Here is a 12780-nt window from a genome sequence, read left to right as displayed (position 1 = left end):
TTTATGCCTAGCTAAGGGAGTAAAACTATAGCACTTGTTGGGAGGCAACCCAATAAATAAAATTTATTTTTGATTTTTTCTTTCCGTTCTTGAGTGTTAGCACAATTATCCTACTGTAATGATTGTGTTTTTTGTGTTTTAATTAGTGTTTGTGCCAAGTAAAGCCTTTAGGATCTTCTTGGGTGATAGTTGTTTGATCTTGCTGAAAAAACGGAAACTTTTGTGGTGGAAAAAATAATTTTCATTTTTAACCAGAGAGCGATAAAATACCAATTGCTTTTGAAGTAGATTAATATACAAATTTCGCAGGTCTTCCTAATGTTTCGGAGTTTTTGGAGTTACAGAAGTATTCGAAACATCCAGATTGCTACAAACTATTCTATTTTTGACAAATTCTGTTTTCTTTGTGTTGTGTGCTTGTTTTGATTGCTCTATGGTCTTCTTTGATGAGTTTTTGCCATAGAAAAGTTGGAATACAGTAGATATAATGCAAGAAAAAGATATGAATTGGTTTACTACAGCAATTATAGTAGTGATTTGTTTTCTTATACTAACGGATCTCACGAAGGCTTTTGTCGAGTTTTGTGTGATTGAAGTTTTCTAGTTTTGGTTTATCTTACGATGGATGAAGGAATAAGGAGTAAGAAGAGCCTAATCTTGGGGATGCCCTGGCATCCCAAGCTATTATCCAAAAGAGAGCAAGCAAATAAGCTTGGGGATGCCCCCGAGTGGCATCCCCTCTTTCTTCTAACGACCATCAGTATTTTACTCGAAGCTATATTTTTACTCGTCACATACTATGTGTTTTGCTTGGAGTGTCTTGTATGATATGAGTCTTTGCTTATTTTTGTGTGTGTTTTAAGTCTTGATTCCTTGCTGGACACACCTATTTGAGAGAGCCAAAATTATGCCATGACTTGCTAGAATTGCTCTCTATGCTTCACTTAAATTTTTATGAGCTATGGACTTGCTCTAGTGCTTCACTTATATCTTTTTGAGCACGGTGTGCGTTAATATTTTTTAAGAAATGCTCTCTTTATTCACTTAGTATTTGAGAGTTAGTAAAATTTTCAAGAAATTCTCTCTTGCTTGACTTAAATTAATTTGAGAGAAATAAAAATTATGCTCATGATCTTCACTTATACTTGTTTGATATTATCAAAAGCAACCCATGAAAATTAGTCCCAAAGTGATAGATATCCAAGAAGGATATAATAAAAAACTTTCATGAAGATCATTGGAAAAAATAAACTTGATTCTTAGTAATAGTTTTGAGATATGATGATGTGATATGTGAGTTATATTGATAAGTAATTATGCTTTAGTAAGAATATTGGTGTTAAGGTTTGTGATTCGATATGCAAGCACGAAAGTCAATAATTATGCAATGAAATTATATCCTACTTGTGGTGCATTATTCGGTGTTAATTATGCTTAATGCTTGCTTATGAGATTATTCATTTCTTGGTTGGTCGCTTCTCAATCTTTTGCTAGCCTTCATTTTGCACTAAGTATGATCACTATTTGTATATCCAAAAACCTTTAAACCAGTTTTGCCACATGAGTCCACTATATCTACCTATATGTGGTATTCTTTTGCCGTTCTAAGCAAATTTGTATGTGCCATCTCTAATTTTCAAAATAAATTTCCCTTTTGTGTGTTCGTTCCGCTAGCGGAGCGGTGAGGGGTGGCTAATATTTTCCATGCTAGATGTGTTATTCTCACGGTGAGTGTTTATTCACTTATCATTGCATGAGAGTAAGGCAAAGGTATTAGGGATGCCCAGTCCCGAAATGAAAAATGAATTTATTTTATTTTGTCAAATAGTAAATTCCTTGGAAAGTGTTGGTATGGAAGGCACCCGTGGATACAGTTAGCCATGGAGAGTGAAAGTATGGTGGAAAAAGGAATAAACTTTATTTTCTGTTCGGGAACCACCTATGATATATCTATCATGGAAAGTGTTGGGAACTCTAAGTCGTTTTCGTTGGTGGGAAGGACACACCTACCAAAATGTTTTTATCCCTAAATTTTTCGCTTTGAGCTCTGGCACCTCTACAAATCCCTACTTCCCTCTGCGAAGGGCCTTTCTTTTACTTTATGCAATTTTGATTTTGAATTTGAGTCTCCATCTTCTCTTACAAAAGCACCAACTAGGAGGCACTATGATCGTACTTGAGCATTAGGTGTAGTTAATATGCGAGTGTGTTTCATGAATGGATCAATGATTGAGCATGCTATAAAGAAAAGATTATGATATGACATGTTAGGCAGCATTCCACATCAAAAAATATGTATTTATCACTTACCTACTCGAGGGCGAGCAGGAGTTAAGCTTGGGGGTGCTGATACGTTTCCAACATATCTATAATTTTTGATTGTTCCATGCTGTTATATTATCAATCTTGGATGTTTTATAATCATTTTATATCATTTTTTGGTACTAACCTATTGACATAGTGTCAAGTGCCAGTTGCTATTTTTTGCATGTTTTTTACATCGTAGATAATCAATACCACGGAGTCCAAATGCAACGAAACTTCACAGGGATTTTTTATGGACCAGAAGACACCTAATGGGCCAAGGCATCGCCTGGGGGTGCTCTGAGGAGAGCACAACCCACCAGGGCGCGCTTGGAGGCCCAGGTGAGCCTTGGTGGGTTGTTCCCACCTCAGGTGACCCCTGGACCGCCTCTTTGCTCTTTAAATACCCCAATATTCCAGAAACCCTAGGGGAGTCGACGAAAATCAATTCCAGCCACCGTAGAGTCCAGAACCACCAGATCCAATCTAGATACCATCACGGAGGGGTTCACCACTTCCATTGGTGCCTATCCGATGATGCGTGAGTACTTCTTTGTAGACCTTCGGGGTCCATAGTTAGTAGCTAGATGGCTTCCTCTCTCTCGTTCGATTCTCAATACAATGGTCTCTTGGAGATCCATATGATGTAACTCTTTTTGGAGTGTGTTTGCTGGGATTGGGTGAACTTTGAGTTTATGATCAGATCTATCTTTTTATATCCATGAAAGTTATTTGAGTTTCTTTGATCTCTTATATGCATTATTGCTTATAGCCTCTTATTTCTTCTCCGATATTTGGGTTTTGTTTGGCCAACTTGATCTATTTATCTTGCAATGGGAAGAGGTGCTTTGTAGTGGCTTCGATCTTACGGTGGTTGATCCCAGTGACAGAAGGGGAACCGACATGTATGTATCATTGCTACTAAGGATAAAACTATGGGGTCTATCTCTACATAGATAGGTCTTGTCAACATCATGTCATTGTTCTTATTGCATTACTCCGTTTCTCCATGGAACTTAATACACTAGATGCATGCTGGATAGCAGTCGATGTGTGGAGTAATAGTAGTAGATGCAGGCAGGAGTCGGTCTACTAATCTTGGACGTGATGCCTATATAATGATCATTGCCTAGATATCATCATGATTATTTGAAGTTCTATCAATTTTCAACAGTAATTTGTTTACCCATCATTTGCTATTTTTCTCGAGAGAAGCCACTAGTGAAACCTACGCCCCCCAGGTCTCTTTCTCATATTATTTGCCTTCGCGATCTATTTTATTTGCCTTTTATTTTCAGATCTATTAAATCAAAAATACAAAAATACCTTGCTGTAATTTATTTTATTTGGCGTTCAATCTATCAATATTTACAACTTTCTCCTATCCACGTGTCAATTTCTGGCGCCGCTACCCGAAAGGGATTGACAACCCCTTTTACACGCCGGGTTGCGAGTAGTTGTTATTTGTATGCAGGTGCTATTTACGTTGTGTTGCTTGGTTCTGCTACTGGTTCAATAACCTTGGTTTCATATCTGATGGAAATACCTACCGCTGTTGTGCTGCATCATCCCTTCCTCTTTAGGGAAATACCGATGTTGCTTCAAGCGACATCACGTCACGGTCATCTCCTTGGTCCGAAGATGGAAAATGTGTCTCTCCGTCCTCCACCGATTAACAAGCGCGATGATTGTTGTAGCATTGAGACTCGGCGTCGACCGGCTGACCGGCTAAATGAAAGGGAGGAGTCATGTCTCCCTTATGTGCGGTGTGTACCGCTCATCATAGCATATGCCACCACTGGTGACCCCGTGAGACCGAATCTTCAGAGGTTGAAGCTCCTACAAACAAGCAAATTAGAGTATTACATATGGGGCATGTGTTTTTCAAATAAACACAAAATTCGTAATACCGACCACTTTGATTATTACCCACTGCTCCACTGACATAAAGTAGGGCCGGTGTCGAGTGTCATAATGGTCATCGAGAAGACAAACCATCCTACAAATTTCAAACAATAAACATACGGGAGCTAACTACCATACTTCCTACGGAAAATTTCAACAATCGGTACAAACTAAAAGGAAAATTTCAACAATCATCAGAAAAAACATATCTTTCCAAAACAATATAGGGTTCCATAATGGTTTCATCTAATAAACATCTCAACATGTAGGGCTCCTAAATGAAAGCATTATTGACATGTATAGGGTTCATCTAAAATACAAATCTAGAATTTCATCTCACTCATCTAAAAAAAACATCAACACAAACATCTATACATGTATATGGTTCATCTCAACAACCTAAGTTTTCAACATGGAAGCATATATTGTCAATACAAATCAACTAAACTAGGGTTACAAAACGATTACGAATCATATACAAATCTTAAATCCCACAAATCTATTTCAAAATATACATGCAAGTTTCTAATCCAATCAAACAAGGGTTCAACAAATCTTCAAAAAAAAAGTAACATTTTCTAGATAGAAAGAAGGGGGTTGGAGGAGAATACCTTCTAGGATGGATTCGTAAAGAAATCCACAGAACAAATCATCATATCTGAAGATATTTGGACAGAGGATTGAGAGGGGGAGAGGAGGAAGCCGCCGCCCCTAAGTTTCTGTAACTGGGGTGGGGGAGGGCTAGCGCGTGGCTGCATCTAAGTCACAGTGCAGTGCCTAAGAGTTAGGCGCTACACATTACATGCGTGGCGCCTAGCTCTCAGGCGTTGCACTGCTCGGTGCGGGCCCCAGGGGTGCCACGCTAGCCAGACATGCAACGCCTCAGAGCTAGGCGCCACACAAAAGGGTCAGCTGAGAAATTTTTTTCCTAATCAATTCAGTTTGTGAATTGTTTTCGTTCATAGGTTAATTTTATCTTTTTTGCCGGATCCAGCACCGGGGGCCACGCGTGGAGGGCGCCGCGTGTAGACGCGGGGTTTGTCTGGAAATCGTGTCTGCGCCGACTCAATCACAGGACTCCACGTGGCGCCGTTTGATTGGTGTGGAGCAGGGCAAGGCGGAGATTGGCGCGCCTGGGCGTTGTTGCTGTCGCTATCACGGGGCGCCTGGCGTGGCCCTAACCCTGGAGTGTATGGCACCACAGACCATCCAGGTGAGCAGTTAGTTGGGCCAGGCGCCAATCCCGAGGCAGATTCGCCTTGGATCATGTCCGAGCTATCTCCTAGCCCTGGACACATGAAATAAGGTCTGCTTTGGGCGATTTCTACATTATTTTCATCGCTGTTTTTTTTCTTCTGTTTCATCACAAACCTTAGATTCAGCATTAGTACGAGGGTTAGCCAACGGTGGAGCATTACAATTATCATGTCCCCAATGATCAATACTGGTCAGATGAGATGGCAAAAGAAGGATTTCCTTTTGATTGTAAGCCTCCGGCATTGGGATGAAGATGGGCAAAAGAGAAATTTGTTTCATCAAACACAATGTCTCGAGAAATATAGATGTGGCCAGTGGTTACATCTACACATTTGACACCTTTGTGTTGAGGGCTATAGCCAAGAACAAACACATTGGGTGGAACAAAAGATAAGTTTACGTTTGTTGTAGTGTCTAAGATTCGGCCAAGAAGCACATCCAAACACACAAAGAGATGTGTAATCTGGTTTGGTATGAAAAAGTCTTTCTACCGGAGTTTCATTATTAATGACATGACTAGGGAGCATGTTAATCATATGAACTGCAACAAGAAAAGGTTCATCCCAGAATTTTAGAGGCATAGATGCGCCTGCAAGAAGGGCTAGGCCAACTTATACAACATGTATGTGTTTGCATTCAGTAGATCCGTTTTGCCGATGAGCATGAGGACATGAAACATGGTGTGATGTTCCTATTTGTTGAAAAAAGGAATTCAAGTTGCGGTATTCGCCACCCCAATCTGATTGAAGGGCAATGATTTTGGAATCAAACTTGCATTCAACGAGAACTTGAAAATTGTGAAAAACTTAGAAAACATCATATCGTTTCTTGAGAAGATAGATCCACATATATTTGCTATAGCCATCAATGAAACTAACGTAATATGAATGTCTACGAACAGAGGTGGGGGCAGGACCCCAAACATCAGAAAATATGAGTTGCAATGGTTTGGTAGAAACTCTGGTAGATATAGGATAAGGTAACTAAAGACTCTTAGCACGTTGACTTGAATCACAAATTATTTCACTACTACGCTCACCAACATACACGAACTTATTTTTCCTAAGCACTCATTCCACTAATGAAAAAGAAGCATGTCCTAATCGATCGCGCCACCGGGTTGATGAATGTTTGGTGACACCATATGCTTGTTTATTGAACCTTCTAATATCCGGAATCAACGGGTAAATCCCTCGAAAACATCTACCTCAAAACATGATTCTCTTCGTGCCTGATCCTTGATCAAAAAGAAGAAGGGGTGAAATTCAAGAAAAACATGATTATCAAGAGCAATACGATGAACGGAGAGAAGGCTTTTTGAGGCACTAGGAACATGCAAGATTTTCCTAAGATGAATTTTGCGAGTGGGGGTTTTAGTAATTGAATGACCAACGTGACAAATCCTCATACCTTCACCCTTTGCGGTAGTGTGGATTTGATCCTGGCCACGGTACTTCTCGCACATGGTCACCTTCTCCAGCTCGACTATGATGTGGTTAGTGGCGCCACTGTCCACATACCAGTTTGTGTCGATGCCATAGGAGCCATCTGCTGCGGCAGCCACCTTCTCATCTGCGGCATGTGAGCAAAGTAGGCCGCCACCGTCTGAGTTCGCTTCTACGCAGTGGAGAGGGCGATCCGGATGTTGTTGATCCGTGATCGGGACTGCGACGAGAACATGCTCGACAGTGCAGTCCAGAGCTCGTGCGGCGTGGTGATGGATGTGACCAGCACGAGGACTACGTTGGAGAGGCTATTCAACAGATATCCAAGACCTTGGGGCGGCGTGTTCTTACCTGTCCGTGTATGTGGTGACCAGGACCTTGGCGGGCTCCGGCGTGGTTCCATCGACATAGCCGAAGATCCCAGCACCTCTCAGTTGCGGCGTCACCTGGGTACGCCACAGCACATAGTTGGTGCAAGTAAGCTTCTCGGTGACCTGACCACTTAGGCCGGCAGAGGAAGTACCGAAGGAGGACGACATGGCAAGAGCGGAGGCGGAAGGCGTGGTGGCTAGATGAGATGGGAAGAGGAGGCTCTGTATACCATGTAAGCTTTCTATGAAGCGTCGTGCCTTGTTCGAGGCAGCGCCTGCGTGTTTAGAAGGGCAGGGTCTAAACCCTGATTGCATTACAGAAGGTTGTTGCGGGAGTACAACTTGAGAGAGAAGAAATAGATTACAGAGAGATAAAGACTACAACAGTTGATTTGAGAAGAATCCTATCTCTCTACTCTAAGGCTAACTCCCTACCGAAGGCATGCATTTCGTTATCAGTTTTGCTAAAGCACATCTAGATGTGCCATAAGTATTGCACATCTAAGTCCTATGTCATTGATCTTACGTTGAGATTCGTGTGGATATTTTCCTTTCTTTTTCCTTTTCCTCTTTATGCATGATTCACTCACTTAGATGTGCAATAACTAGAGCACATCTAGATGTGCCCTAGACACACCCTTTCGTTATCATCAGTGACCAACATGGTAACGTGACAACAATGTTTAACAATGATAAGACCTATGGTGGGAAATGCCTGCTGAACTGGAAGCGTATTTGTGCCCCCAAATCTGTTGGGGGCCTTGGCATCAAAGAGCTTGCAGCTTACAGAAGGGCCCTTCGCCTGCATTGGCCTTGCTACGAGTGGGGCAACATTGACAGGCCTTTTAAGGGCACTGCAACCCCATGTGATGATCCTGATCATCAGCTTTTTGCCGCCTGCAGTAGCATTCAGCTCGGAAAATGGAAGAAAAGCACGGTTCTGAACTGACAGATGGCTCCCATGGATCTTGTGCCTGAACTGTACAAGTTGTCTCGTAGGAAACAACTATCTGTCCGAGATGATCTTCAAGATAACCATTGGATGGTTGGGTTGAACAGGATCACCGATGTTGAGACGCTTGACTCCCTGCTGAACCTTTGAACGGCCATGCAGCAGGTCCTCCTCAATGATTGGGAGGATGAAATCACTTGGATTCGCTCCTCGAATGGATGCTACAGCTATGTTGGCATACAACATTCAGTTCATCACTAGAATTGCAATGCCGCAGCTTGGATTGGTATGGAAACTTAAAGCTGAGCCAAAGATCAGATTCTTCTATTTGGACCTTGCTCCAAAACAGGTTGTGGACTGCTGACCGCCTTGCCAATCGAGGATGGCCTCACAATGATAGTTGCAGCACCTGTGATCAGCTTCCGGAGTCTGCGCATCACCTCTTGCTCGGCTGCCCTTTTGCCAAGGAAATATGGCAATCCTTTGCGTCTTTGCAATTTGAGACCACTGCTGCTGCCGTGCCACTTCCATTCAGTCCTGGTAGACGGCTACAACAAGATGCAAGATCAAGTGCGACAACCTCCATGCACCTACGGTGGCGGTATATATTGCTTGGAATATATGGAACGAGCGAAATAGGGCGTGTTTTCCAACACAAGATGGCAACAGTGCCTGGGGTTCATGTGATGATTAGAGATGAGATCAGCCTCTTTATTGGGGCTTGGGAGTTTTAGGTGTTTTCTTTCTGGGCCAGGCTGCTTCACAGTGACCTAGCCCTTTTCTTTCTCTCCCTCCGGCTGTTTTTCCAGCCTAGCTGTACAGTTTTTTCCCCTACTAAATGAAAAGGCAGAGCACCTGCCATTGTCCGTCAAAAAAAAAGAGGAACACAAAAGCGTGCAGATGTTTTGTTTGATGCGTTCTCGATCAGTAGGTGTATATATACTAATCATTATCTCTGAAAAACTAGAAATGGTGTATTTATACATGAGTGATTAACTGAGTACATCGAGAAATTTGTGAAGTTTCACCACAAAGACAAACATTCAAGGATATAAAATATATACATACACATTACGACAGAAGCAAAGTAAGTATTAAACTAGAATGTAGCACACTAGCACGAACATACTCCTATTACCAGAATGGCAGCTGCAATGCACCAGGTCTGCTACTGCTTCTTATTGCAGGACAGTTGCCCAAATGCGTCCCTAATCGCTGCTACGGCTGCCAGGTACTTGCTCCTCTGTTGAAGATACATTTCTTCTCTCACCAACCGCTGTGCTGTATCATCTAATCCGAGCAACCATTGCTGCTCTGAACGATCTTCGACAAACAACCGAGCAACGACTAAGGAGAAAGACTCCGGAGAATGCATCCTGCTGAGCTGCCTAGCCTGGTCTCCCATTAGTTTCCAGCTGAGCTTGTCTGAAAGCATTGTCAGGTCCTTCAAGTGCCCTTCCACCTGCTGCATCAGGCACCCCAGGTTACTTGAATCAGGCGAGTCTCTGTCTTTTAGTACCTGGACTCTTGCGATGACATAGGGCTTTGTTCTGACGACCTCCAGGACACGGAACCGATCACCGCCGACGCACGTCAGGAAGAAGCGGTCATTGACGAGCTTATCGCACTGAACGATATGGACCATGCATCCAACATCAGCCATCCTACTATCTTTCCTGCTGGAGTAGATGATACCAAAGCTGCGGCCTTCCTGGAGTAGTAGTGTCTGCATCATGATGCGATATCTGAACTCAACCGTCTGCATCTGCAGCGTCTGGCCGGGGAAAACGACTGATTGGTGCAGGACTATGGGGATCTCAGTAGTCTGATGATCCTGATGGGGCTGGACAACCTCGTCGATGTGGCCACGCGGATTGGCTCTGCATTTCAGGACTGAACTCTGAAGGCGATTCTTCGTGGCAATTCTTGCTTGCGGTCTTGAGTGAGGTTTTGGCTGATAACAATAAGACTTGGAGTTGGAGGGACTGAAACTGCAACTGTCTGGCCTTGCTAAACTGGGTGGAGCTTGCAGAGTCTTAAAGGCCATGTACTTGAAGTCCTCTTTCAGTGATGAGCCTGTTAAGACATATCCAAAGACAAAGAAAGTGCTGTGTTCAGTAACCCTCTGGCAGCAACATGAGTGCCTTGTACCCAGTGATATGGCTACTGAGCAATCTTTAAACATGAACGAGTAACGGAAGTCAATCAGATATTAAACACGTGCAACAGCTAAACAAAACTTAAATCGACATGCTGAGAAAGATGTTAACACTCTCATAATATGTTTCCTGGAAAGGCACTAACACTCTCATAATATCTTCTTTGAAAAGGCATATTCACACTTCCATAATTGTAGTGAAAAAGCTCTGTATCAGTTACTGGTGAGTTGGATGAAAGCTTCTACTGTCTCCAAAGAAAATCAGTCACTAGAGAGTACAATTGTACAAATACCAATCATCTGAAGCAAAGTTTATGCTCATGATCCTGGCAGCTGTAAGCCTATAACTATAGTTCTAGACCAGCTTGTAATGGAACAGAGTCTGTCAAAGTGCTCCCTAGTAGTACTGTATTTCCTAACAGAGGATAAATAACGAACAAAGAAAAAACTAATATAAACCCTGGCTTTGAAAGACGCAGTTCGTGGCACCAGTTTGACAAGAAGATCTACTTGATGAAGAACACCATGGGGGATGGATAAGACGAGGAAAAGCCGCCGGATCATATCTTCATATCACAGCCAACAAAGGGGAGGAAAAACAAGCCGTACAGGTGGAGAAGAAAGCGATCGACATGCAGGAAGAGGAAGGGATGCATCGCCGCTGTTTACCTTGTTTGGCCTGCTTTCAGGAGGAGCAGAGCAGCAGATCGGACTCGGCTCAGAGAGGATAGGGGGGACGGCCGGCAAAGGGGGGAAGAGGATAGAGTGATAGAGCCTGCCACTTATATCAACTCAATATGTTTATCGGATCTAACCAATCTTCTAGACCGTGGGTGGTGGCCCCCACGCCGTACCTACCGCTGCCGCTAGTCGAATCGTTATACTTTCTAGTACGTTTCATAATGTATTGCATATAGATTTTTTTAAAGTCAAATCTCATAAATTTTAATCAAGCTTGCGGAAAAAAATATGATTTTATAAATTATATTTTTAGTATAGTAGATACAAATAGTTTCTTCGTAAACTTGATCAAATTTTATAAAGTTTAACTTCTTAAAAAACCTATATGTACTACATTGTAAATTTTATATTTTACGTTTTATTAAGAGTAAATAAATTTATCCATAAATTTAATGAAATTTTATGAAATTAACTTCTTAAAAAATATATACGCACTACTCCCTCTATTTTTAAATATAAGTTTTTTAGACATTTCAAATGGCTACAACATACAATGCATGTAAACATATTATAGAGTGTAAATTCACTCATTTTGCTTTGTATGTAGTCATTTGTTGAAATCACTAAAAAAACTTATATTTGGAAACGGAGGGAGTACATTATAAAACGGGGGAGTAGTCATCGTAGAGATGATTGAGTTGATGCCGCCAAAGTGCCCATATCATCATTTTTTTTATCATGAAGCACCCCAACGCAACAGACAACACTTGTTATATATAACTGCAAGTAGGTAGCTAGCAGCAATCGAACAACAGTGTGCCGCACATTGTTTCCATCGTACGCCCTTCTCTTGTGGATAAGGAGGACTGAGGCGGGGGGATCTGGACCGGAGTGGAGTCCTGCACTTCTCTCCTCGTCGAGACATGATCCAGATAAGATTAGCCAAGGCGGCATCATTTGTCGCACACTCACACCCACACGCACACGCTTGATCCTTCTTAGCCATCGTGTGTGCGTGGCTTCAACAAGAAACGGCTTGGGATTCTGCTGGCAGCAACTTCCTGGAGATTCAGAACGGCACTTCCTAGGCATCGATACGCAAGGCACCGAATGTTTTTTTTTTCAAACGATCAGTGTCACAAGTATGGCACAAAGCAATTTCATCCTGACATTTTTTATAACTAAATTTTTACCATCCAAAAAGTAAAAAATAAATCACAGTACAGCCGTAAATACTCATACATACGCATATACATTTACCATATATACGCATGCACGCACGCCCTACCTACATCTATAAGTATCTACGGAGACTAAGCCCGCACATCATTTTAAAATTGACGAAATCGTCACACACGTTTTTGTAGTCGACGGAAATAGCTCCTCCATTAGCGCACATCGCCGAAAGACCTAAAATAAATCCGAAAAAATGTGAGCCTTTGTATAAGAATTTCATGAGATAAGATTCCTAAAAAGGAATCTTTAGAGCCTTTTTGTTTGTAGGAGTGGATTCTTATTCTTATATGGAAGCTCTTCACATTTCAAAGGAAGAAAAATCATTAGCTTGGATGTAACTCGAAAAAAATATCCTAGCCTACTAACCAAATGAAGTATCTTTTTCTATATGATTTGCCATTTTTTTTAACTTCAAATCCTATCATGCGAACCAAATGACATCACTTTTTCTACATGATTTGACATTTTCCA

The 12780-nt window shown here is 41.9% G+C and overlaps 1 protein-coding gene across 1 annotated transcript; it reads right to left on the bottom strand.

Annotated features, from left to right (window-relative positions):
* Nucleotides 1-9172: 9172 nt before the first annotated feature.
* LOC125514454 (uncharacterized) lies at nt 9173-11209 on the bottom strand. The gene is made up of 2 exons (XM_048679799.2): nt 11062-11209; nt 9173-10310 (listed from the first exon to the last, which is right to left on the bottom strand). The coding sequence occupies exon 2, from the start codon at nt 10279-10281 to the stop codon at nt 9403-9405; it is 879 nt and encodes a 292-aa protein (XP_048535756.1). The 5' UTR covers nt 10282-10310; nt 11062-11209; the 3' UTR covers nt 9173-9402.
* Between the last annotated feature and the right edge of the window lie 1571 nt (nt 11210-12780).

This window comes from Triticum urartu, chromosome 6A, assembly GCF_056163025.1.
Source record: "Triticum urartu cultivar PI428250 chromosome 6A, HENAU_Tu73, whole genome shotgun sequence".
Lineage (NCBI taxonomy): Eukaryota > Viridiplantae > Streptophyta > Magnoliopsida > Poales > Poaceae > Triticum > Triticum urartu.
Note: the sequence above shows the minus strand (reverse complement) of the source record. Positions and strands in the feature narration are given on the sequence as shown.